Raw genomic sequence first — 26,539 nt, 5'->3', positions numbered from 1 at the left:
TACTTTGTGCTTGATGTGAAATAGAGTTAATTTCCAGCATTACTGCACACGGAATATCAGGCTACCCCAGCAGCTGGGGGAAACTTGATTGCCCTGAAGGCCAACTTTCCGGGTGTGAGTTTCCAACTCGCCACCAGGGGGCGGTGTGGCGCGCCACTGCCGCTTTAGAAGCCAGATGCATTCGTTCAACGAGTAGTCCTTTTAACCATAAAACCTGCTTAGGGAGCCTTGTTCCAGTTTTTCAATCTGTGAAATGGGGATTAGAAGAGACAACTATACTGGAAGCATGTTCACGCCTCCATGGAGCTCACTTTCTCCAAAAGGAGACAGACAGTAAGTAGCTAAACAAATAAATATGGAAAAGGAGTGTTGCCCAACAAAATTAGGCAGTGTGAGAGGGTCCTGGAAGGCTTCTCTGAGGAGGTGACATCTGATCAGAGACCGGAGTGAAACATGGGGGCCAAGCCGGCTGAACATGAGGTGTCCCAGATGGAGAAAGGCAATCAGAAGTACAGACAAGAAGAGGCAGGAGGTCAATCGGGGGGTCCTGCCTGGAGGAGTCTTCACAAGACTCAAACCTTGTAGATCTCTGGGGTGACTGAATTAATATTTGTTTTATCATGATTGTTTTAAGGTTCCCACCTATCTCCGTAGCCCCCACCCCTTCAAGGGTCTTACTGGCATTTAAAGAGCACTTTCTGCCTCTGGGGCTCACTTTTGTTCCTCATCAACTCATTCCCAAAGCCTGGTGCCAAGAGTATTCTTGCAATCTCCATTGTACAAAGCAGGAGAGCAAAGCCCAGAGTCCTGGTGAGCTGTCCAAAGTCATACGTCCAGCCGGGATTTGAAACCAGGGGGAGCTTTCTGACTCCCAGAGCCTACCCTGTCACCTCTGTAATACATTATTGTAATTATTCATTGTGCTTGGGTAAGGTACTTAATCTTGCTTGCCTCAGTTTCCCCCGGTGTAAAGTGGCACTAATGACAACAGGTTGTGAGGAATAAATAAGATAATACAATTAAAGCACTGAGAACAGTGCCAGACACACACTCTATATGTATGCTATTATTGTGATTATCCATCAAATTCACAAATAGCTACTGAGCAAATCATGTAGTAGACTTACTTTTTTTTTTCTTCTTAGGACCGTGCCCACATCATATGGAGGTTCCCAGGCTAGGGGTTGAATCGGAGCTGTAGCTGCCGGCCTACACCACAGCCACAGCAAGCAGGATCTGAGCCGCATCTGTGGCCTACAGAACAGCTCGAGGCAATGCCAGATCCTTAACTCACTGAGCAGGGCCAGGGATCAAACCCGCCTCCTCATGGAACTAGTCAGGCTCCTAACCCCCTGAGCCACAATGGGAACTCCTCTACTTTCTTTTTTCTTTTCCTTCTTTCTTTTTTTTTTGCTTTTTAGGGCCGCACCCACAGCATATGGAGGTTGCCAGGCTAGGGGTCGAATTGGAGCTATAGATGTCGGCCTACACCACAGCAATGCCAGATCCGGGCCACGTCTGTGACCTACACCACACCTCACAGCAATGCCATCTCTTTAACCCACTGAGCAAGGCCAGGGAGCAAATCTGCAACCTCATGGTTCCTAGTTGGATTCATTTCTGCTGCACCACGATGGGAACTCCGGAACTCTTCTACTTTCAAAATAAATCCAGAATCATACATCACCCACCTGTGCCTCTCAGGATAGTCATAAGGATTTAACGAGGTCAGGTGTGTAAAGCATTGCGTTGGCACAGAGCTTGGCACCTAATAGGTGAACAGAAAGTGAGAACTGCGTTATTACAACTGCTATTATTATTACCGCTGTCATCATCATGGCCCCTTTATCCTTCTAGCTGCTCAAGTCAAAACCGGGAACCCCTTAAACTCCTTTCTTTCCCACACATCCACCCCCAGTGCCTCAGCCAATCCCATAGGCTCCGCGATCAGCCTGATCCCACAGTAACCACTCTGGTCCACTCTCCACCCACCAACCAGGGTTATTACGGTAGCCCTCTGCTCTCTCCGCCCACAGTCTATACTCCATCTGGCCGCCAGGGGGCGGCTTAAGAACGCGCGTCCTCTGCTTAGAACTCTCCAGGGGCTCCCACCCAACTCAGAGTAAGTAGTAAAATCCTCACCATCATCTAATCCTGCACCGGAATTCACCTCCCAACCCTCTCCCCTTGCTCACTTCCTTCCAGCCGCACCCACTCTCCTGGACAGGCCCATTCTGGCTTCAGGACCGTTGCACCTGCCCTTCCCTCTGGGGCGCTCTTCGCTGCCTCACCCCCTCTGGGCATGTCCTCAACCATCGCTTTCTCAGGAACACCTTCCTTGATCATCCTAGTGACTAAGACCACTCTCAACACTCTCGAGCCCCTTTCCCTGCTTCTTTTATCTACTTTGAGACTCTGTATTGTTAATTATATTATTCAGCATCTGTCTCCCCCAGCCTCTGGAAGGCAGAGATTTTTGTTTTGTTCACTGCTGTGTCCTCGATGCCTACAACAGTTCCTGGCCCAGAGATTCGAATCTCTGATGAATGAATGAATGAATGAATATAAGAATAAATGACCACAGACATCTTGGTGATTACAAGCATTTCCCTTCTCTGCCCACGTCAGCCTCCAAAGGACTCCATTCACCTCAGGCGGCTGACCTCAAGTCTCCGACTTCAGTTTCTCAGTTTTAAATTGGATTTCAAATAGTCCCTATCTCATGGGGCTCTCGTGAGGTTGAAATGGGTTCGTATTTGCAGCATTCATGAATTGGTGACATCGTGAACAGCGAAGGTGGAATTTTTTACACGGCGCCTGCGCTTCCTCCTCTTGCCGCTCGGGGGCAGCAGAGCCCGGCGGATTCGCCGACTCGGCCAGCGCGGGATGAGGAGCGGGGGCAACTCCCGCAGAGGAAGCTGATGAAATCCAAGCCAACTTGCAGTGAGCTCATCCCGCCCGGCGCCTCCGGAAGCCACGGGGCCGCCCGGCCTCTGCCTGGCCTGAGCGATAAAACTCCACTGCTGAACCAGGGCGGGAAGTCCTTCCTGAGGTCTGCCCCGCGTGGGGCCTGCTGCCAGGAGTCTGGGCCTTTGGTAAGGGGCGAGGATGAAGTAGCGAAAGGTCCCCTGCGCTCTCCGCAGAATGAAAAGTGAATTCTGAGCTTGGCTGTGGTAGTTGGGAGGCGGGGTGGAGAAGGGAGGGAGAGAGAGAGAGAGAGACGAGACGTGGGAAAGACGAAGTTGGGGAGACAGACAGAGGAGAGGGGGAGAGAGACAGAGAAAAGGAGAGACAGCCCGAGAAAGTCTCTGGAGAGACAAAGGTGGAAAGACGGAGACAGGAAGAGAAAGATGGGGCGAGAGAGAGATCAAGGAGAGAGAGATGCTGGAGAGACAGAGCTGGGACCTGGGAAACAGACAAAAAGAGAAAGAGACAGGCAGAGATACAGAGATAGGGAAAGACAAACAGGGGGTACTCAGAGGCGGAGAGAGTCCTGGCGAGTGGTAGAGACGGGGAAGCAGAGGCAGAGGCAGAGGTGAGGGAGATGGAGTCAAGGACCACCGTACAGACAGGTAGGAGGAAAGCCAGTGGGAAGAGGGGGCGCGGGGAGGAGCACTCGGGGTTACGGTCGCCCGCCAGGGCGGGCCCTGCGGGACGTGGGCGGGGCCCCTCCCAATCGACTCATCCCGGCTGAGGCGGCGGCGGCGGCGGCGGCGGCGGCCGAGTTACCAAGTTACCGCAGGATTCCGCAGCTTCTCACTGGCGAGGCCGCAGCCAATCAGAAAGCAGCGTCGCTGTACTCGGGCAGGAGGCCTGGAGATGCACCTTCCCCCGACACCCAGCGAAGCACGCGGCCACACAATCAGAGTGGCTCACACACTTACGCTGTCCCAGGGACACGCAGCATCGCCTTCCCCTTCCCACACACACACAATCACAGTGACACACACGGTGTCATACACACACGGTCCCAGGAACATGCAGAGACCCACAGCATCACACCGACCCAAAATCTCAGGACGCAGATGTAGGTCCAGGACACACAGCACCGCCCGGACACACAATCACAACGACACACAACCACACTGACACCCACTGTTGCCCAGACCCAGGCAATCTCCATGATTTTGTTCCTGGAACACACAATATCAGTAACACACACACAATCACATTGACACCTCATAATCCCACAGCCAGTTGGTCCTGACACTCACGCTATCACAGTGACACACAGAATCACAACTTAATCACAGTGACACACAACATTGCACAGACACACACAGGCTCGTGAACATACAGTTCCATGGACACACAACATCACCCTGACAAATATAATCACAGTGACACACAATTACAATGACATACACAATCACAAGAACACATAGCACTGTACAGATGCACACTCTCAGTAGCATGCAGTCCCACAGACACACTTCAGATACAATAACAGTGTCACATACACAAGCCCTCTATACACAGCATTGTCCAGATGTACAATGCCTGTGACACACTCGCACATCTTCCCCCGATCACAGCAAAGCATATGGGCACACACCATCACAGTGACATACAACATACCCACCACACACAACGCAACATGACACTGCCACCGACACAGTGGCATAGAAAATCCCATGGACGTGCAGCATTGTGCACACACACAATCCCACCCACACACAGCACTGTGTGTGTGTGTTGGTGGGACACACACAATCATAGTGTTGCACATACACAACCACAGTGACACAACCACATTGACATGCCGTGTTACACGGATGCTTACAACCACTCTAACACAACAGTAAGACAGCATGTCCACAGACCTTTCCGCTAAACATTCAAGCTCACTCCAACACGTCTACAATCCCACTGTCATGCAAACACAATCACATGGACACACAACACCTCACCCATGCACACCAGCACATTGCACGAAACAGCCCATGGACACAAGCACACAAGGACACTACCACATTCGCACACAACATGCCTGAACATCATACAATAGCACACGGACGCACAATCACATCGTGTGCCCACACACAATCACATGACTGCGCTATGGGACAAACGTAGCTTGCTGACACACAACACCATCCCACGGACACACATAATCAACTGATACACAGCATTATACTGACACAATCACACACAGTGCCCTGACACAACCGCAGCTCTCATAAGTCGACTCCTGACACACAGCCCCCTGGCCCATCAGACTTACAGTGAACTCTCCAGCACACACACACACACACACACACACACACACTTATCCCAGCCCTTGCCCCGGTGAGATGTGTGTGCTGTGGGATGCTGCGGGGGGAGGGGAGCGATGTTGAGTGGGAGCGTGTGTGTGTGTGTGTGTGTGTGTGTGTGTGTGTGAGCGTGTGCTTGCTTCTGCCTCCCTCTCCCGGCCCTTCCCTGGGGGCGGGGCCGCGCGGCAGCCGCTGTTACTGGGTAAACTTCCCCGCCCCCCCGCACGGCCATTAGTCAACCCCCCCAAGGATGATGTCATCGCCTCATTCTGGAGGCTGAGTAATCCTCGACTCCGCCCCCCCAGGTACCAGGGTAGGGGCGGGCCGCACCTGGACTCACGAGGGTCTGGAGCTGGGGACTCTGCTGCCTGGGGGGGGAGGGGGCGGAGGGGGTGGGGGGGCCTGAGGAATCTGAGCCTCTCCGCGGCGGCCTAGGCGCTCGCATTAGGGTCCCAGGAGGCCGGAGGCTCCCGGTCCTGGATCCGTGGTGGCCAACTGAAGACACTAGGGGACCGGATTTTCCAGATGTAGGGTCCTGGACATCCCAGGACCCCAGGACTGGGAAGGGGCCACCACTGCCAGGGACTGGGTCCCCTGGACAGGGGTCTGGAGGAGGGGGTCTGAGACCCTTGGGGCTTAGACTTCTGGGTTCTTGGCAAGTGTTGCTGGGGGGCGGGGAGGGGGGACATTGCGTGCCAGTGCCGGGGAGAAGAGGGAGTGGCTGTGGGGTCAGATGCCTGAGTCCCGGGAAATCAAAAAGCTAGACCTTGGGGAAAACAGCTCAGAGGAGGGGGTGGGGGGAGGTGGGGGTGGGAGCTAGCAGTCTACACCTTGGGGCTGGGCAGGTGGTCATCTGGATGAATTGGACACCTGGACACCTGAGGGTCTGGTGACAGGTGTGTGTGGGTGAGTGGGGGTCTTCCAATATCAATACGGTGAGGGGCTATAGGATGCCCAGAGGCTCTGAGACATCTCAGTGCCTCGGGGCCCAAAGGCCTGAGTCCCTCTTTCCTGTGGGGGTGGGGCGCTCGGTTCGAACTTACCCAGAATCACTCCCGCCCGGGTCCCCTTCTAGGAGCATCCTCAACCCTAGTTTCCAGGGGCTGGGAAACTAGCGTGCCCTGGGGGGGGGGGGTCTTCACATACTCACAAGACAGGGCATGCCTGGTTCCTTCGGAGAGAGGTAGGGCACCCCTATTTTTATAGGCTCAGGATGCCTGAGTCCTTTTCCGGGGCGGGGGGGAAATCCTCGGCCTGTTTTTAAAAGCCGTAATGCCTGTATCCTGTTGGGGTGGGGGGGCGGGGGCAGGGGTTGTGCCGACCACCAGCCCGTCTTCCCGAGGTCAGGATGCTCAGGTGTTCTGGGAGGGGAAGGTTTGCTCCCTGTTTTCACAAGGCCAACTCTAGTCGCGTACCTTCCTGGGGGAGGGACTGGACGCGCGCACGGGCCCCTGTTTCCTGCCCAACCCAAGTGCCATCCTCGTCCGAAAGTGCGAGTACGGGGTCGGGCTGCGGCGCGGGGGGCGGGGCGGGGGGGGCAGTGCCCAGCCCAGGCCTCACCCCAGCCGGCCGCAGGCTTGCGGGCCGTGAGCCCGGCAGCTCCCCGGGGCCCGACTCCCCGCCCCCCGCGCCGAGGGCTCCCCCAGATCCGGGCGGGTAGGCGCGGCGGCGGCCAATGAGCGCGCTCGCCGTCTCCGGGAGCCGGGCCGGCTCTGCCCGCCTGGCATTGGGCACGCGGTGGGCAGCGGCGGGCGGGGCCTGGGGGGTCCTCGCGCCTGGTTGGGCCAGGCTTGTTGCTGGGTAACGGGGCGGCGAGTTTCCCCTGGCAACGGCGGCGGGTACCGCTCACTGGCTGGCGGGGAAGGAGGGGGGGCGCGGGCACAGGCAGGCCCCGCAGACCCCAGCAACAGAGCGCGGCCCCCGCCCCGCCGGGGAGCGGTAACCTTCACACGCGCCGGCCGCTCGGACCCTGCGGACACCGGCGCCCCCGCCCAGCCCCCACCCGGCTCCAGTCCAGCCTCCGGGCCAGAGAGGCCGGCTGCATTGAGGGGACCCAGGAGGCCCCTTCCGCGCCGTGGAAAGCCAGGACTCAGGCCCTGCAGTGAAAAGTTAAGTCCGTCCCAACTCCCTCTCCCGTGCTGAGAAATCTCCTTCCCCAGAATGGCATTCAAGACATTGGGGAAGGTTGCGGGTCTGCAGGAAACTAGCTGGGACATTTATTTTCTTTAACCAGCGCTTTGCATGGAGCCAACTACTACTGGGCACTGTTCTGCGTGCATTACAAATAGGAACTCATTTGATCTGCACATTTAATTTGGGGTCCTATGGTGATCCCCTTTATACACACGTGGAAACTGAGACAGGGGCAGAAAGTGACTTCGTCACCGTCATTACTGCAACCCAGGCAGCCTTGCTCCAGAGTCTGGATGCTCTTGTGTTCCCTGTGTGGAATGTTCCTTCGAGAGGCGTTAAGTGATGGAGAAACTGTGCTGGTCCAGTGAAACACATTCGTGGCTGGCCGGCAGGTGCAGTTTGAAACCCCTGCTCCAACATGAGGTCTTAGCTTGAAGACCTTCTTTGGAGTCTGAGAACCAATAGCCCCCCACACTAGCAGTAGTAATGCTAGGTAGCATGCATTAAGGACCCACTTAATACATGTTAAGGCCCCAGTGCTCTGTGTGTGTGTGTGTGTCTGTATGAAACCACGCCCACGGCATGTGGAATTTCCTAGGCCAGGGATCCAACCTGCACCACAGCAGCGACCTGAGCCAGGTCCTAACCCACTGAGCCACCAGGGAACTCCCCCAGTGCTTTATTTTTATTAATCTTCTCACTCCACAAAATCCTAGGAGGTAGGGACCTGTGCTGTCCCAACTCACAGGTGAGGAAACTGAGGCAGAGAGATGAGACCACTTGCCCAAGGTAACACAGCCAGAAGGTGGCAGAGCTGGGAATTCTAACTCAGGCCGTCAAGTCCCAGGGCTCTGGCTCTGGGATGAGCTTTCCTGCAGGCTTTGGGGGGATAGATCACAGAAGTGGAGACCCTGATTGATTTCTTTTAGTCAATGGTTTTCAACCAGGGGTGATTTTTGCCCCCCCCCCGCCGGGGGGGATATTTGGCAGTGTTTAGAGACATCGTTTTAATATAAATTTATTTATGTATTTATTTCCCTATTTTTTTTTATAGCTGTCAATTTGTTATTTAACTTATAAGGGAGATTGTGAGTTGTTTTTTGGTTTTTTTTTTTGTCTTTTGTTGCTGTTATTATTGTTGTTGTTGTTGTTGCTATTTCTTGGGCCGCTCCCGCGGCATATGGAGGTTCCCAGGCTAGGGGTTGAATCGGAGCTGTAGCCACCGGCCTACGCCAGAGCCACAGCAACACGGGATCCGAGCCGCGTCTGCAACCTACACCACAGCTCACGGCAATGCCGTATCATTAACCCACTGAGCAAGGGCAGGGACCGAACCCGCAACCTCATGGTTCCTAGTCGGATTCGTTAACCACTGCACCACGACGGGAACTCCTATTTCCCTATTTATTTATTTTCTTTTTACGGCTGCTCCTGAGGCATGTGGAAGTTCCCAGGCTAGGGGTAAAATTGGAGCTACAGCTACAGGCCTACACCACAGCCACAGCAACACCAGATCCGAGCTGCATCTATGACCTATGCCGCAGCTTGCAACAACGCTGGATCCTTAATCCACTGGGCTGGATCCTTAACCCACTGAGGATGTGGAATCGAACCCACATCATCGTGGACACTATGTTGGTTAACCCACTGAGCCACAACAGGAACTCCTAGAGACATTTTTTGATTATCACAAAGGGAGGGGTTGCTGTTGGCATCTAGCGGCAGAGGTCAAGGTTGCTGCTAAACATCCCACAGAGCACAAGACAGCCCCTGCAACAAGGAATCATCTGGCCTCAAATGTCAGTAGGATGGAGGTTAAGAAACCCTGGAAGTTCCTGTCCTGGCTCAGCGGTAACAAACCTGACTAGGATTCATGAGGATACAGGTTCAATCCTAGCCCTGGCCTCACTCAGTGGGTTAAGGGTCCGGTGTTGCCATGAGCTGTGGCGTAGGTTGCAGATTGCAGCTCAGATCTGGTGTTGGCGTGGCTATGGTGCAGGTTGGCAGCTGCAGCTCTGATTTGACATATGCCTTGGGAGGGTGGCCCCAAAAAGAAAAAAGAAAGAAAGAAATTCTGGTCTCCACCAAGCCTGACCCCTCCCCAGCCACCTCATCTGTGACCCCCCTCATTTGCTCTCTGTCTGTCTCTCCCACTCTCTCTTTCCGACTCCCTCCCCTCCCCTGATCTGAGTCTTCCTGTCTCTCTGTTTGTATGTCTGTTTGTTTTTGCTTCTCATCTTCTGTCAGAGGGATTGGTGGCCCCTCAGATCTTCAGAACCCCCTTGTCCTTCCCCAGGGGAGCGGGGACCAAAGGCAGGATTGGAGGGAGGCCCAGAATGCTCCTCCAGGAACTTAGACGAGGGAGTCCCTTGGCCCCACAGGAGACCTGCCAGGGTAGAGGTGGAGGGTATTGAGTCTGGAAGACAGAGGCTGGGGATTTTCCCTCTTTGAGCCCCTATAGTAGGGGTCTTGAAAAGGCAGCCCTTCAGCCAGTCACAGATTCTCTCTCTCTCTCTTTTTTTTAATACGAGTTTTTTGTTTGTTTGTTTCGGCTGTGTCAGTGGCATGCAGCAGTTCCCAGGCCAGGGATCATACCCACACCACAGCAGTGACCTGAGCTAAAGAAGTGACAGCAACAGATCCTTAAACACTAGGTCACCAGGGAACTCCCGCGAACACAGGATTTTTTGTTGTTGTTTTGTTGTTTGACTTTCTTCACTTAGCCACAGTCCCTACCATGCCCTGTTGTATTACACCAGACTCATTTCTCTCATTTAGTTCATATTAGCTCTCAAGTTTGAGACCCCTGGTCTGGGATGATACAATGGCAGAATTTGGAAAAAGAATCTGGACTCAATAGTGGGAAGGAGCAAATGCTTATGGACTAGATAGTGGGAAGGAGCAAATGCTTATGGTCTGGTGGATCCTTGGCCCTCTCATCTGCTTTCAGCCCTACCCACCAAGCCAGATTCATTTTTTGTCTTTTTTTTTTGGGGGGGGGTGTCTTTTTAGGGCCCCACCCATGGCATATGGAGGTTCCCAGGCTAGGGGTCAAATTGGAGCTGTAGCCACTGGCCTACACCACAGCCACAGCAACAAACCAGATTCTTTCACATTCATTTTCTTCTCAGAAGAATATTCTAGCACATCTGGCCTCTTGGTGTCCAGTCCTAGATGAAGCAGCTTTAGGGCACTGATCAGTGAATAAAGGGTTCAGTCTGCTCCATGAGCCCCTCTCCCAACTTCACTGCCACACGCAGTAATGCTAGTGATAACGGCTAACCTGTAGTAGGTTACACCTCACCACGTGTGAGATGTTGTGCTCACTGACATCTGTGCGTGATCTCGTTTAAAAATGTCCAAGGCAGCATTTCTCAAACGCCTTTAGACTTGATCTACAGTCAGAAACACAGCCACTTTCTCTGTGACTTGGTGTATGTTTGCTATCATAAAAAACATTTTCATCAAACAATATTTTCCTTTGACTTTATGATTTTTTTTTTTTTTTTTTTGCTTTCTAGGGCTGCATCCGTGGCATATGAGGTTCCCAGGCTTAGGGGTCGAATCAGAGCTGTAGCCACGCTGACCTATGCCACAGCCACAGCAACGCCAGATCTGAGCTGCGTCTGTGAACTAAGCCACAGCTCATGGCAATGCCGGATCCTTAACCCACTGAGAAAGGCCAGCGATTGAACCCATGTCTTCATTGTTACTAGTGGAGTTCATAACTTGCTGAGCCACGAAGGGAACTCCAACTTCATGAGTTTTAAATGAGATTCTAATTTGCTTTTTTGGTTGGTTTTTGCCTGCACCTGTGGCACACAGAAGTTCCTGGATGGATCAGGGATCGAACCTGTGTCACAGCAGCAACCAGACCCAGTGCGCTGACAATACCTGCTGAGCCACTAGGGAACTTCAGAAATTGTCCAAATCTTGATTGTGATAGTGTGCAATAATGTGCTTTTGTCCCAACTCACTAAATACACCTAAAAATTTAATTATATGGCATGTAAATATATCTCAATAAACTTGAATAAAACACAATAAAGATCCACAAAAGTAACCACAATCATGGTTTGCGCATGTGGGTCATGACCCAGAGTTTGAAAAACACTGGAAGGAAGAGAGGAAGAAGGGGGGAGTGAATGAATGAATGAATGAGGGAATGAATGAGGGAAAGGAAGAGAAGGAGAGGGAGGCTGAATTAGTCCCCAGTATTGAAATTAGGGGGATTACACGTGAGATCTTAACATTTTCTGCTTCTCTTGGAAAATCCAAGGGTCTGGTCCTGGAGAGAGCGGAGCTTGAGAGCCTGAACAAGTGCACCTCTGCTCAGGTCTGGCACCACTTCGTGGCCAGCCCAGAACTTAGCACTCAAGAGGCCCCTGGCCCTCTGATGACACAGTCTGGTTTGGGCTGTGACATGGAGGGAATGAAAGGTGCAGGGACGACGGAGCCCCAGAGCCCTGGGGGAGGGCGGGACACCGTGGGGTCACGGAGGTCACTACATCAGAGTACAGGAAGGAGTGACAACGGGAAACCGAGAAGGGAAAGGGAACCAAAAGGCAGAAAACCGAGCGAGAGTCAGTGCAGGGGCTGCCCGGGCATGTCCGTGCCCAGTGCCCAGGGCTTTCTGCTCACCCTGGTCCCCCACCAGATTCATGGTGAGTGTGGTCAGGGGTGCATGGCTTCTGGAGCGTGTCCCATCAGTGGGCCAGTGAGCAGGAACCTGTCACAGGTGTGACTTTGTGACTGTCTGTTGGGGGTCAGTCTTTTTTCTGTCTGATTGATCTGTGTCTGTGAGGGGCAATTTCTGAGTTTTAATGTGTCAGCTGGGAACCGGCTTGGGGGTGTGTTCCTGTGTGTCCCTGTGGTCCTGTCATCTAGATCAAGCCGTGTGTCCAGGTGTCTCTGTGACAGGTGTCCTGCGTGTTTGTCCAGCAGCACTCGTCAGGAAGTTTCTACTTCCTGAGAAGCCCTCGGCTTGTGTCTATGTGGGCCTGTCGCCACTGTGCGTGTTGTGGGTACCCGCTCAGTAGGAATGCTTGTGAACAGAGTCGGTTTGTGGGCCCAGGCGTGCTCAGCAGTGTGGGTGTTTGTGCAACTGCGTGACCCTGACATTGTGTCACTCCGTCCGTCCCAGCGATCCTGTTAGCAAGTCAGCTATGTATTTGGGTCTGGATGGGTGTGTGCGTGCGTGTGGGCTCCATCAGTGTGTGAGTTTGTGTGTCCACGCCCCTGTCCAGGGTGTGTCTGCGAGTCGGCGTGTCTCCGTGCCCTGTCAGCACGTGACTTTGTGTACCCTGGAGCGCCAGGCGGTCAGGCAGCAGACAAGTCTCTAGGTGTGTGTGTCTGCGGGTCCCAGTCAGCGTGTCAGTGCGTGTGTGTCCGGCTGTCCTGCCATCAGCGCGGCGGGATCGCTGCGCCTCGGCGCGGGGGAGAGGCCCTGCCCCGTCCCCGGCTGCAGGGAAACCCCCGGCTCCGAGGTAGGGGGCGCGGCGCGCGCCTGCAAGTCCCGACTTGTCCACGGCGGGCGAGCGGGGGGGCGGGGCCGTGACGTCACGAGGGGCGGGGCGTGGGACCCGCCGGGCGGGGGCGGGGGCGGGGCGGCCGCTGAGCGGGCCCGGGATCCGACCGGCGGCCTGAGACGCGGCGCGAGCCACATGCGAGAGGGCGCCTGGAGGCGGCGGCGGCGGCGGCAGCGAAATCAGCAGCAGCGGCGTTCAGGACGTAGACGCGCCTGCGGCCCGAGGAGCAGCCGCCGCTACAACAGCAACAGCAGCAGCCACTGCAGTTAGAGCAGCAGCAGCAGTCGCCACCGCAGCAACAGTCGCCGCAGCGAGCGGCGCTCAGCGGGCGCGCCCTCCTGAAGGAAGCCGCCCGCCCCCCATCATCGTCCCCTCCGGCGTGTTCATGCCCCCGGGGTGAGTGTGCCCACCCCGACCCTCCGCCAGCCGCGATTGGCCAGGCCCGGTGGGCTCCCTGGAGGAGGTGGCGGTAGTGCACTCGGAGAGCAGTGGGATCGGGGGGAGGGGGCTGTGTCCCCACACTGTGCCTTTCTCTCTCCTTGCCTTCCACCTCCACGAGGCACCCTGGGCTGGGGTTGCTGGGCGGGAGGCACTAAGGGTCCGAGAGCGCAGGTGCCTCAGCGGTCTGGCGGGTTTGTTTACAAACAATGGGGTGCGGGCTCGGCAGCGCCCCCTGGCGGCCAGTGAGGCCCCGGGGAAGTGAGTCGACCCCGACTGCCCCGGCCCCTGCAGTCCGGGAGGGGCGGGGTTGGGGGGGGGGGATGGCGTGGAGGGGCGGCCACACCCCGGGCGCGCGCCCGTTGGGGGCGGCGACAGGGGGCGGCTCGCGGGCCGTGGAGTCTGAGGCTCCTGCGGGCGGGGGCTGCGCCCCAGCAACAGCCGGTTATTGGCCCCGCGCTCGCCTGGCGGGCGGGGCGGGCGCACGTGGCGGCGGCGGGGTTGGGGGGGGCTGTGACAGCGCAGGGGGGCGTCTGGGCCCGCCGTGGGAGCGCGCGTGTGCGGGGTTGTGGATCTGCAGGTGTCTCGCCTGGGTGTGTGCGGGTGTCTGGCTCCGAGTTTGTGCTGGGGTGTGCGGGGAGTGGTTGTATCGGTCCCGGGAAATGTTGGGGCTGTGTCCCCGTCGGAGCGTATGCCCTGTCCCTGTGTGTTTGCGTAGGGTTCTCTGTGTACGCCGCGCTTGAGGGGGGGGTGCTGTTTATGTGTGGTGTACCTCTGCGTGTGTGTGTGTGTGTGTGTGTTCTCTGTGAGAGTTGTCTGTGTGTGCTGGTTGAGGGTGATTCTGTAGGTCTGTGTTGCCCGCGTGTGTCCTAGTGTGTTGGTGTGTTGCTTGAGTGAGCTGTTGGTGTGTTTATGCGTGTGTGTGTTGCCCGATGTGCTGTGTTTGTGTGTGCTTGTGTGTCTTGCCTGTGTGGACCGTCTGTCTGTCTGCAGGGCACGGGGCTCAGCTCAGTGTTTGCGATGGTGTACTTGCCGAAGAGCATCATGTGTGTTCTGCCCAGGTATTTGTGTGAGTTCTGTGTGGTGTGTGTCTCCGGGTGGATGGTGGGGGGTTGTCTCGGTCTGTGTTTGGCTTGTGTGTCTGGCATCGCTGTCTGGGAATTAAGGACCTCGGCTGGTTCTGTGGGGTCTGAGCAGAGCAGTCAGTGGGTGTTGCTGGCAGCCTCTTGTACAGGTCGGTCCGTGTCTGAGCCTCAGTGTGTGTGTGCGTGTGTGTTGGCTCTGACGGGCTTGTCTCTGTGATCGGCTGGCTCGTGTGTGTCATGTGGGCTGCGTGTGTGTAGTGTTTATGTCAGTCACGTGAGACCAGTGTTTTCTGTGGGTGCTCTAGGTGTGCGTGCTGCCAGGGCAGTGGGATTAGTTAGTGTGTGTGTGTGTGTCCCTGGGGCTGACAGTTGGTGATGGTGTTTTGAGGTTGGAGAAAGAGGGTGGGTTGATGTCTGCTGTTCCGCTGTTGCGTCTGTGTGTTGTTGCCGGCATGCGGTGATGCATCTGAATCTGATGACATGTGTCTGTGTGTGCCTGCTTTAAGTGTGTCAGGCTGAGAGTTAGTGACAACTGGGTGTGTTTCAGTTGTGTTGGTCCGTGTGTGTCCATGGAGGTCTGTTTTGTGCTGATGTGTGTGTGGGTCCTGAGGGGTGTAGGTCTTCCCTATTTTGTGTATTGTGGGGAGGGGCATGTGTGTTTGAGAGGTGTGGTAGTGCCTATTTAGAGTGTGTCTCTGTCTGATGGCTGCCTCGTGTGTCCAGTGGGTGAGGTCTTGACAGTTTGTGTATGTGTGTACGGGATGGAGGGGACGGGTTGCCCCAGACAGCATGGATTGTGTGGCTCACTTTTCCGGTGGTCTGTGTGCATGTGTATGTCTACGTTTTGGTCAGTGTTTGTGTGTGTGTCCTGGGTACAGAGTAGCAATGTCTGAGCCTGGGGCCGTTTCAGTGTTTCTGTCCAAATGGGAGAGGAGGTGGGAGGTCAAGCTGGCCAGTCCTGTGTGAGCCCTAATGTGTGTGTTGTGTACCCTCCCTACACGCCCCCAATAAGTCCCTTCCATCTGGGTCCTGCTTGAGTCCCCGTGTGTGCTGTGGGAGCCATCACAGTGCCTGGCTGCCCTCTGTGCGTGCCCATCACTGTGTTCGGAAAGCTGACCCCAGCAGCCCAGGCCCTGTGTGAGTCCCAGGTCCTGTGAGGTTGTGTTGTGGGGCTGTCAGCCCTCCTACACATGCATATCTGACAGATCCACAAGTCTAGGTCCTGCGTGAGCCCTTGTTCTTGCCATGAGAGCCATCGTGTGCCTCCTCATCCCTCCTGTGTGCCCATGACCGTGTTTGTGGGAGGTTGTGCTGGCCAGCCAGTGCCTTGGGTCAGCCCCCCCACCATGGGGGGGGCGTGTCTCTTGGGGCCTTCTCACCTGCCTCCCCTCCATCTGGGCCTTGTGTGTGTTGTGGGTGCCAGCCCTGGGCTTCCCTGCCTGCCACGTGTGCTCATGCCTGGGTTCAGGAGTGGGGTGCCCTGTGTACCCCAGGGAGGGGGGTGTCCTGGGGGCCGGCCTGATGCCCCCTGCACTTCTCGGCTGACCGCGCCCCTCTGTCCTGTCCTGCAGGCCCCAGGGAGCGCCATGGCCCGAGCACGCCAGGAGGGCAGCTCCCCGGAGCCCGTAGAGGGCCTGGCCCGCGACGGCCCGCGTCCCTTCCCCCTCAGCCGCCTGGTGCCCTCCGCCGTGTCCTGCGGCCTCTGCGAACCCGGTCTGCCTGCCGCCCCCGCCGCCCCCACCCTGCTGCCCGCTGCCTACCTCTGCGCCCCCACCGCCCTGCCCGCCGTCACCGCCGCCCTGGGGGGCCCCCGCTGGCCTGGGGGTCCCCGCAGCCGGCCCCGAGGCCCGCGCCCCGACGGTGAGTGCTCGCCCCGCACCAGGGATGCTGGGACCAGGACGGAGAGACACAGAGGAACGGGAGAAGTGGGAGCGGGAGGGGGGAGGTGGCGAGCTGGCCGGGCCACGGGGAGGGTGTGGCCAGTGTGGTCTTTGTGTTGCAAGAAGCAGGAAGAAGGAGTGGGAGGCTGGGGGTGGGGGGAGGCCAAGTGGGAAGTCCCTCCTGGAATCTGACTGCAAGTCCCGAGTTGCAGCCCACGGCCCTTTCCGGGCCTGGGGCAACAGCTGTTTCCCACCACCCTCCTCCTGGCTCTGGGTCCCCCTGAACCCCCCCTGAGGACTGTAGTTGGAGACAGTGTGGGCAGAGAGGACTGTCACTTCAGGACTTTGGGGAGGGGTCGAGGGTAGCCTTTTGCCTTTATCTGCATCTCTTTGGCCAGGGCCCGCCCTCTCTGCAGCCCAGGAGCAGGAAGGAGAGGGGGGAGGGGCCGTTGTGCTGCGAAAAGGCCAGGGGGGCGGATCTTGGGGAGGGAAGGGTTAAAGGTCCCCTGCCTGATGGGCTATTAACTCTGTGGTGCCCAGCTAGCCCATCCCAGCCAGCGCACTCGGGGGCAAGGGAGAGACTGTCAGGGTTCCCCTCCCTTCGTCCACCTCCACCCCACCCCCGGAGCCCAGAGCGGTCCAGAGAGAAAAGTTCCTGGGCTCAGTTCCCTGACGACAGAGACTAGAGTCACAGGTGTGGAAACTGAGGTTGCGATTTGAGGTCTTAGGGATCCTTCATGCGGGGACCTGGTGCGACAGGAGGGATAAAGAGACACCGGAGGAGCTCAGAAGGTGTGTGTGTAGCGGGGAGGCAGCAAGGCCTCTCCCCCACTCCCCGCCCCGGGGTTGGGGATGCTGTGTTCAGAGGCAGCCACAGTCTGGCCTTGCGGTCTTCAGGCCTCCGCCACATCCGGGGGTGTGGCTTCACTGTGGTTGGACACTAGAGGGCAGGAGACCTGAGGCTTGTGACTCTGGGTGTAGTAGTCACTGTATCCCTGTGTGACCTTGGGCCACTTCTTAGGGCGAGCCTCAGTTTCCCCATCTGCTAAGTGGAGCAGCCAAAGTTTGGCCTCGTTTTGGAAGACAAGTACTTAGGTCGGATAAGAAGCAGCAATTCCCGACTATCACGGGTGGTAGGATGGTGGCTTGCTGGACAGGTGACCCCAGGGAGGCCTCCCCAGGACCTCTTTTTTGCCTGAGAAGGAGCTGAGACTTCTGGCTCTTGGGGAAAATAGAATCTCTAGAAATGAGGCGGGGCAGATAAATCAGGCGGCTGGAAGAGGGAGAAGCAGGCTGTGGCTAACTGGTCCCTCCCTAGGACACACCCGGGACCTAGAGAGGTGATGGGTGCTGACCACGCCCCTCGGCTTTTCCCAGGTCCTCAGCCCTCACTCTCGCCGGCGGAGCAGCACCTGGAATCGCCAGTGCCCAGCGCTCCGGGGGCCCTGGCGGGCGGCCCCACCCAAGCAGCCCCGGGAATCCGGGGGGAGGAGGAGCAGTGGGCCCGAGAGATTGGGGCCCAGCTGCGGCGGATGGCTGACGATCTCAACGCGCTGTACGAGCGGCGGGTGAGTGCTGGGGGAGGGGTAGACGGCAGGTGGGACTTCCCGCGGGGAGGGGGTTGGGGGCGACCCAGCCAGATGTGCGGCAGCTGCTGCCCTGCGCGGCGGGGTCGCGCTGGGGACAGACAGGTGGGAGGGGCGGCCTGTCCGCGGAGCCGCCGTAAGGCCCCCGCTGAGGCTGGCACCGCCGGGTCGAGGGCCAGGGCCGGGGCAGCCTCGAGCGCTACGGCGTGGCGTGCCCGGGGCCGGCGGCCGCGAGAACTGAGGGCGGCGCTCAGCCGAGCGGCTCATATATCCCGGGCTATTTATAGCCGGTGAGTCAGCAGCCGCGGCGCGGCCGCGCCCGCCAGCGGCGCGCCACCCCGCTTCCCTGGAGGGCCGGGGGCGGGCCCGGGAGCTCCGCCCCGCTGGAGGCCCCGCCCCCAAGGCCCGCTGCCAGCCCTCTCATTAAAACCAAGCACTTACTGCCGACGGCGGTGAAGAGAATAACAAGAACCAGGGCGCCCACCACCCAGCTCTGTCCAACATGAACATTACACCCAAATTGCATGCTTATTGAAAGAAAAACAAAAACCGGATGTTGTGAAGCCCCTTGTTTCCCCCCATGACCCTTTCCCCCTCCCCTCTTCCAAAGGAAACTTCCCAAATGGGCTTGTCCCATTTCTCTGCAGATGGTGATTCTTTTACTATATATTTAACAGGCCGAAAACAATGCTTAGGCTTGTCGGGGCGTTTTGGACTTAATATAGGTGGTATAGTGTGTGTTCTTCTCCAAACTTTTCCATGTTAGGCTTGAGATTCATCCATATGGGCAAAAGAGCTGTATTTAGTTCATTCGCTATCACTGCTATGTACCATTCTATTGGGTCAACATATAGCTACCTTGTTCATTTTCGCATTGATAGGAATTTAGGATTTTTAAGCAGTTTCTCCACTTTTTTTATTGCCCCCACCCTCACTCTTCCAGTAAATGCACATCTCCAGCTGCACAGGTGTGCCTCCAGAGTAGACAGCTGGGTGGTGGGCTGGCCCTCAGCCTTACTGAAGGACCATGAGCCTGCTTACCAAGGTGGCTGAGCCAGGTGGCGCTCCACAGCAGTAGAACAGCAGCAGGCTTTTAACTAGAATTTGGCAATCTCAAGTTCCCTTTGTGGCTCAGTGGGAAGGAATCCAACTAGGAACCATGAGGTTGTGGGTTCGATCCCTGGCCTCACTCAGTCGGTTAAGGATCTGGCATGGCGTGAGCTGTGGTGTAGGTCACAGAGGTGGCTCTGCTTCTGCGTGGCTGTGACTGTGGTGTAGGCTGGCAGCTGTAGCTCTGATTGGACCCCTAGCCTGGGAACCTCCAGATGCTCTGGGTGTGGCCCTAACAAGCAAAAATAAATAAAATAAAATATGCCAATCTGATGGGCCCTGTTTGCCACCTTCTCCTGGCTGTAGAACTTGGTGGGGAGTGAAGAGGCAGGCTGGTACCAGGCAGCCCACCCCCAAGTACCGACTGGGATCATTTAGGATGGTTTACTTGACCTTGTTTGCATCTGTAAAATGGGTTTCCCCTTCCCATGTTGTGGGGATGTCAGGTGGGTCCTGCACAGAGCCTGGCCATACACTCAGTACAAGCAGCAGGAGAGTATTAGAACTGGTCCTAAGTTGTTGGTATTGCCTTTACTATTTATGGGTGGGCAGCCTTGTCTTGTATCTAGCTTCCTTCATTCCCCTTTTTCCAGCATTTTGGAACTAGCAGGTTCCTCGAGGCCGCCCCAAGCCTTCATCCTGCCACCCCTGGGGAGCAGGCACAGGCTCAGCTGTGCCTGGACATACTTTTGTGCAGCTTCAGCACAGATGGGGAATCGTTCCCAGTTCTTCCACAGATTGTTCTAGAATCACTGAAGCTATGGGCTCACTGCTCCCTTTTCTGTCTCACCAGCCTTTGATGGGAGGGCACTGGGCTGCAGTGCAGCCCCACCCCCTGACCCCTCCCACTCCTGTGACTCTGGTTGGGTAACTCAGGGCCTAGGAGGTCACAGCTAATATGCGATGCGCTGGGGCCATTCTGTCTACATCCTCTCTGTCCTCCTCGCATGCTCCGGATGAGGGGATGATGTTGGCCCACGGTGGGTAGAGAAGCTGGGATTTGGACCCGATTAACAATAATAACGAGGGAGGAGTTCCCGTTGTGGCTCAGTGGTTAACAAACACGACTAGTATGCATGAGGATGCAGGTTCAATCCCTGGCCTTGCTCAGGGGGTTAAGGATCATGCAGTGTAGGTGGCAGACATGGCTCAGATCTGGTGTTGCTGTGGCTGTGGCGTAGGCCGGCAGCTGCAGCTCTGATTCGACCCCTAGCCTGGGAACTTCCATATGCTGTGGGTACGGCCCTAAAAAGACATAATAATAATAATAGTAATAATGGTGGCGATCCCTGGTGATCTAGTGGTTGGGATTTGGTGCTTTCATCACTGCGGCCCAGGTTCAGTTCCTGGTCTGGGAGCTGAGCTCCTGAATGAAGCTGCTACATGTCTCAGCCAAGATAATAATAATAATAATAATAATAATAACAACAGTGCTGAGCTCAGAAGGCTGGTGATGGTGGAGCTCCCTCTGAGGACCACGCCTCATCCCTCACTTCCACCTGACCACCGACACCACCGTCACAAGCCTGCTCTGACGTCCGCTTCTCTCTCTTTCTGCCTAGAGACAAGAGGAGCAGCAGCGACACCGCCCCTCGCCCTGGAGGGTCCTGTACAATCTCATCATGGGACTTCTGCCCTTACCCAGGGGCCGTGGAGCCCCCGAGATGGAGCCTAATTAGGTGCCTGCACCCGCCCGGTGGACGTCGGGGACCTGGGGGGCAGGACCCTCCTGCCTCCTGACGCCCTGGCCAGAGCAGGGGACTCTTTCTGCACCATGTAGCATACTGGACTCCCAGCCCTGCCTGGCCCAGGGTCGGGCTGGGGCCACCACTCCAGACCCAGCCCTGGCCTAGCCCGGGGCGCCCTGACACGGAGACGTGGACTCCAGGGGCCCTGGCTGAGAGAGAAGCCAGGGGAGAGAGGGCTGACGGACCGTAGGCGGCAGTGACCGAGGGGGTGGGGACTGAGCCGCCCGCCTCTGCCGCCCACCACCATCTCAGGAAAGGCTGCTGGTGCTGGCTGCCCGTTCCAGCTGCAGGGGTGGCACTGGGGGGAGGGTGTTTCTCTCCCGGTGCTCCTTCACTTTGGGCCTGGCCTCAGGCCCCTGGTGCTTCCCCCCCTCCTCCTGGGGAGGGGGCCCGTGAAGAGCAAATGAGCCAAACGTGACCACTAGCCTCCTGGAGCCAGAGAGTGGGGTGCCTCTGCCGGCGGCCCCAGCCCGGCGCCCAGCCATCTTCCCTGAGCCAGCCGGCAGGTGGTGGGCACGCCTGCCTCACCTTCATCTGGGGGTGGCCAGGAGGGGCCCAGACTGTGAAGCCTGTGCTCTGCCCGAGACCACCCCCCGCCCCCATCAATCTCATTGCATAGGTTTAGAGAGAGCACGTGTGACCACTGGCATTCATTTGGGGGGTGGGATATTTCGGCGGAAACCGCCCCAGCCTTAGTCCCCAGGGCGAAGCGCTGGGGGGAAGACGGGGAGTCAGGGAGGGGGGGAATTTCAGAAGAGGGAGGAGTTTGGGAGTGGGGAGGGATGGCCCAGCCTGTAAAATACTGTATATGCGCTGCTGTAGATACCGGAATGAATTTTCTGTACATGTTCGGTTAATTTTTTTTGTACATGATTTTTGTATGTTTCCTTTTCAATAAAATCAGATTGGAACAGTGGATACTCTTTCTGCCCTCTTTCCCTGAAGTGGGGCCTGGTCAGAGCCTGTGACCCCTGCTGGGACAGGGTGGGAGGGGTGGTACATGGAGCACCCTAGGCTGTTTGTAGCTGGATTTTTTTTTTTTTTTTTTTTGCTTTTTAGGGCCACACTCGTGGTATATGGAGGTTCCCAGGCTAGGGGTCGAATCAGAGCTGCAGGTGCTGGCCTACACCACAGCCACAGCAATGTGGGATCTGAGCCCCAACTGGGACCCACACCACAGCTCACAGCAATGTCAGATCCTTAATCCACTGAATGAGGCCGGGGATCGAACCCAGCTCATGGATGCTAGTCAGATTTGTTTCCACTGAGCCACGAGAGGAACTCCTGTAGCTGAAATTAAAGGAAGGTTCAGGTGCTGCCGTGTGCACCCAGCTTTCACGTACCCTGCTCAGCCCCCACTAAAAGCAGAGTCCCGTGAAGATAAGGGTTTTGGAGGGCTTTCTACTTGCTTTCTCCCCACTGGATAAAGTATGTAGGGAGGTTAAATATGAATGAATGAATGAATGACCTGTAGCTTAGACCTACCACCCTGAGGAGTCCTGGGGAATGTGTCACCTGTGAGACAAACCTGGTCCCTGCCCTCGGGGAGGCAGAGGTGAGGTGTGGGACAGTACCTTCAGCTGGCACCCAAGCAGTTTTATCCACATCACACTCTAACCTTAAGGCCTGACACAGTGCCTGCCAGCAAAAGCCTCTGTTGATTCCTGTTGTGGCTCAGTGGTTAATGAATCTGGCTAGTATCCATGAGGAGGTGGGTTTGATCCTGGGCCTTGTGGCTCAGTGGGTTAAGGATCCAGTGTTACCTTGATCCATGGTGTAGGTTGCAGACGCGGCTGGGATGTGGCATGGCTGTGGCCGTGGCTGCGATGTAGGCTGGCAGCTGCAGCTCCAATTCCACCCCTAGCCTGGGAACTTCCGTATACTGCAGGTGTGGCCCTAAAAAGCAAAAAAAAAAAAAAAAAAAAAAAAAAGCCTGTGTGGAATTAATATAAAGAAGGGAGCGTCTACTGTTATCTTCCAGAAAACAGGGCAAACGGCCTAATGCTTTTCCCATGCCATCTTGCATACAGGATGGGTGCAGACACAGGTTCATACCCCAGCTCTGCCCCTACTGGCTGTCTTCACTGCCAAAGGGGAAGATCAGGAGAAACGGCCCCCCTAAAAGGCCAGGGTGAGGGAAACGGGAACCATCACCTGGGAGAGGAATTTGGCAAAACCTCATCAAGCTGAGGATGTCCGTACCTATGGGCGCATGTGCCTTCCTGGGTGTCTCCCTTAGCAGTGGATGGGCACAGGTGTCCGGGCAGTGGCAATGCGCAAAGTCGCCAAGTTCTACAGGACTTGGAAGGGTAAATCATGTCAGCCTGTCATACAACCAAGCAATAGCCAGAGGTTACCGGCGTGAGCTAGAACATCACCAATGTTCTTTATGAGTACAGAACACCAAGTGTTCATTGTATGATATTATTCCCTCTTTTTTTTTCCACGCCTACGGCATAGACCAGTTCCTGGACCAGGAATCGAACCTGCGCCACAACAGTGACAACACCAGATCCTTAACTGCCACCAGGGAACTCCCAATTTTCTATCTACTTGTGCACAGAGCCCAGGGCCACAGGGGGCAGAAGGGCTGCATTCCCACTCAGCCGTCTGGCAACGAAGTTCCGCTTGGCCCTCACTGCGGCCTGACCTGCTCTCCTGGCAGAGGATGCTTCCTCCTTCTGCCACCAACAGCCTCCAGGAACAGTTCCTGGAACTGCTGATCTGCTTGCGTGACCTCTATCACTTAATTTGTTTTGTTTGTCCTGTTTTTTGTTTCTGGTTTCCTCTCCTGCCTTTTCTTGGATTATTTGAATACTTTTTTTTTTTTCTTTTTAGGGTTGGACCCCCAGCATATGGAAGTTCCCAGGATAGGGGTCCAATCAGAGCTGCATCTGCCGGCCTACACCAGAGCCACAACAAAGCAGGATCTGAGCTGCGTCTGTGACCTACACCACAGGTCACGGCAATGCTGGATCCTTAACACACTGAGCAAGGCCAGGGATAGAACCTGCATCCCCATGGATACCAGTCAGATTCATTTCCAATGCTCGACAATGGGAACTCGTGGAATACTTTTTAAGAATTTTTCTATCTTCTGGTGCTTCGGCAATGTTTTTTAGTACTGCTCTAGGGATAACACACAACCTTACCTACTCATGGCCTATTTAGACTATTGGGCCACTTCACATGCAATGTAGTAACTCTGCCCAGGAACCCTCTACTCGTCCCATCATGTCCTGCTATAATTGTTGCATGGGTCACATCTACACACCTTACAGGTTCCACAAGACAATCATAAAACTTTTGTTTGTTTTGTCTTTTGTCTTTTCAGGGCCGCACCCACGGCATATGGGGAGGTTCCCAGGCTAGGGGTCGAGTCGGAGCTGAAGTTGCCGGCCTATGCCACAGCCACAGCAACAAAGGGTCTGAGCTGCATCTGCGACCTACACCACAGCTCACAGCAATGTTGGATCCTTCACCTGCTGAGCGAGGCCAGGGATCGAACCCACAACCTCATGGTGCCTAGTCGGATTCGTTTCTGCTGCACCACGACGGGAACTCCCAATTATTAAACTTTTGCTTTATACACTCACACATATATTTCTAAGAAATTAAAAGGAAAAAAAAAAAAAAAGAGTTCCCACTGTGGCACAGTGGGTTAAGAACCTGATGTTGTCTATGTGAGAATGTATGTTCAATCCCTGGCCTTGCTCAGCGGGTTAAGGATCCGGCATTGCCAAGAGCTGTGGTGTAGATCTCAGATGTAGCTTGGATCCAGTGTTGCTGTGGCTGTGGTGTAGGCCTCAGCTGCAGCTCTGATTCGACCCCAAGCCTGGGAACTTCTATATGCCACAGGAGCAGCCATGAAAAGATTAAAAAAGAAAGAAAAAAATACCCTTAAAATTTTTTTTGTCTGCACTCACAGGATGTGGAAGCTCCCAGGGCCATCAAACTCTCACACCAGTGACACCAGATCCTTAACCTGCTGTGCCACAAAAGAACTGCTCAAATTTTTTTTTTTTTGTCTTTTTGCCATTTCTTGGGCCACTCCTGCGGCACATGGAGGTTCCCAGGCTAGGGGTCCAATCGGAGCTGTAGCTGCCAAGCCTACGCCAGAGCCACAGCAACTCGGGATCCGAGCCACGTCTGCAACCTACACCACAGCTCACGGCAACACCGGATCGTTAACCCACTGAGCAAGGGCAGGGACCGAACCCACAACCTCATGGTTCCTAGTCGGATTCGTTAACCACTGCGCCACGAGGGGAACTCCTAATTTTTCTATTTACCATTCCCATTGGTCTTCCAAGCTTATCCTGGGATAACTTCCCTTAATCCTGAAAAACTCCCACTCACATTTTGTATAGAGTATTTCTGTTGGCAAAAAATTCTCTTTATCTAAAAACACCTGTTTTCACTGTTTGTCGAATCCGGGGGTTGACAATTTCCTTTCAGCATTTTAAAGATAGTCTCAGTGGCTTCTGGCCTTTTTTTTTTCTTTTTTCTTTTTTTTTAATGAGAGGTGCAACATTTATTTCAGGTTCTCTCTTTTGTTTGTTTTCTTTTTTTGCCACACAGGCAGTACGTGGGAATTCCTGGGCCAGGGATTGAACCTACGCCACATAGGAGCAACCAGAGCCACAGCGGTGAGAACACAGGAGCCTCAACCTGCTAGGCCATCAGAGAATTCCTCCTCCTCTGTCTCTGATGAGAAATCCACGATCAGATCATTTGGATCAGTTCCCCGGTTTGTAATGTGTCCTTTTTGTCAAGCTGCTTTCAAGATTTTTGTCTTCATTTTTGGTTTTCAAGTTGGTTATGATGCGTTTAGGCAGTTTGGTATTTGTTGAGCTTTTCAAGTCTGTAAATTTGTTATCTTTCACCCAACTTCAGAAATTTTAGGCCATTATTTTTATTATTATTATTGCCACAATGTGCAGCAGCTTGATCCGGGATATCTGTTTCCAGTGAGGGATTGAACCCGGGCTGCAGTGGTGAAGGCACCAAGTCTTAACCACTAACCAGGGAACTCCCTTTAGGCTGTTATTTACTTAAATATTTTTCTTTCCCATCCTCTCACTCCTCTCCTTCTGGGGCTCCAATCGCATGTGTATTAGACCTCTTGATAGTGTCCCACAAGTCCCCGAAGTTCTTGTTATTTAAACAAATTCCTCTTTTTTGACTCGATAATTCTTTTTTTTTTTTTTTGGTCTTTTTGTCTTTTTGTTGTTGTTGTTGTTGCTATTTCTTGGGCCGCTCCCGCGGCATATGGAGGTTCCCAGGCTAGGGGTTGAATCGGAGCTGTAGCCACCGGCCTACGCCAGAGCCACAGCAACTCGGGATCCGAGCCACGTCTGCAACCTACACCACAGCTCACGGCAACGCCGGATCGTTAACCCACTGAGCAAGGGCAGGGACCGAACCCGAAACCTCATGGTTCCTAGTCGGATTCGTTAACCACTGCGCCACGACGGGAACTCCTGACTCGATAATTCTTTTTTTTTTTTTTTTAAGGGCCACACCTGCAGCACAGGAAGGTTTCCAGGTTAGGGGTTGAATCGGAGCTGCAGCTGCCAGTCTACACCACAGCCACAGCAACACCAGATCTGAGCCATGCCTGCGGCCTACACCACAGCTCACGGCAATGTCGGATCCTTAACCCACTGAATGAGGCCAGGGACTGAACCTGTGTCCTCAAGGATCCTAGTCAGATTCGTTTCCACTGTGCCACAATCGGACTCCTAGACTTGATACTTTCTGTTAATCTGTTTCC

The 26,539-nt window shown here is 55.3% G+C and overlaps 1 protein-coding gene across 4 annotated transcripts; it reads left to right on the top strand.

Annotated features, from left to right (window-relative positions):
- The first annotated feature begins 11,971 nt into the window (after positions 1–11,971).
- On the top strand, positions 11,972–21,679 carry BBC3 (BCL2 binding component 3). 4 transcript variants are annotated; one of them, XM_047791755.1, is made up of 4 exons: positions 11,972–12,052; positions 16,011–16,299; positions 17,697–17,887; positions 20,578–21,679. In XM_047791755.1, exons 1-4 carry the CDS (start codon positions 12,050–12,052, stop codon positions 20,692–20,694), a joined length of 600 nt encoding a protein of 199 aa, XP_047647711.1. In that variant the 5' UTR covers positions 11,972–12,049; the 3' UTR covers positions 20,695–21,679. The 4 variants fall into 4 exon arrangements, with proteins under 4 accessions (XP_047647711.1, XP_047647710.1, XP_047647712.1 ...); XM_047791754.1 differs by lacking the exon at positions 11,972–12,052 and adding an exon at positions 12,059–12,126; XM_047791756.1 differs by lacking the exon at positions 11,972–12,052 and adding an exon at positions 13,016–13,312.
- Positions 21,680–26,539: the final 4,860 nt, after the last annotated feature.

The sequence above is a fragment of the Phacochoerus africanus genome, chromosome 8 (assembly GCF_016906955.1).
Source record: "Phacochoerus africanus isolate WHEZ1 chromosome 8, ROS_Pafr_v1, whole genome shotgun sequence".
Lineage (NCBI taxonomy): Eukaryota > Metazoa > Chordata > Mammalia > Artiodactyla > Suidae > Phacochoerus > Phacochoerus africanus.
Note: the sequence above shows the minus strand (reverse complement) of the source record. Positions and strands in the feature narration are given on the sequence as shown.

Bases quoted from the DNA above. Each gene is read 5' to 3' on its own strand.
- BBC3 (XM_047791753.1), top strand. From the start codon at position 15,726: ATGACCGTGTTTGTGGGAGGTTGTGCTGGCCAGCCAGTGCCTTGGGTC. The intron at 16,300-17,696 runs GTGAGTGCTCGC...GGCTTTTCCCAG, and splicing joins CCGAGGCCCGCGCCCCGACG to GTCCTCAGCCCTCACTCTCG. The intron at 17,888-20,577 runs GTGAGTGCTGGG...CTTTCTGCCTAG, and splicing joins ACGCGCTGTACGAGCGGCGG to AGACAAGAGGAGCAGCAGCG.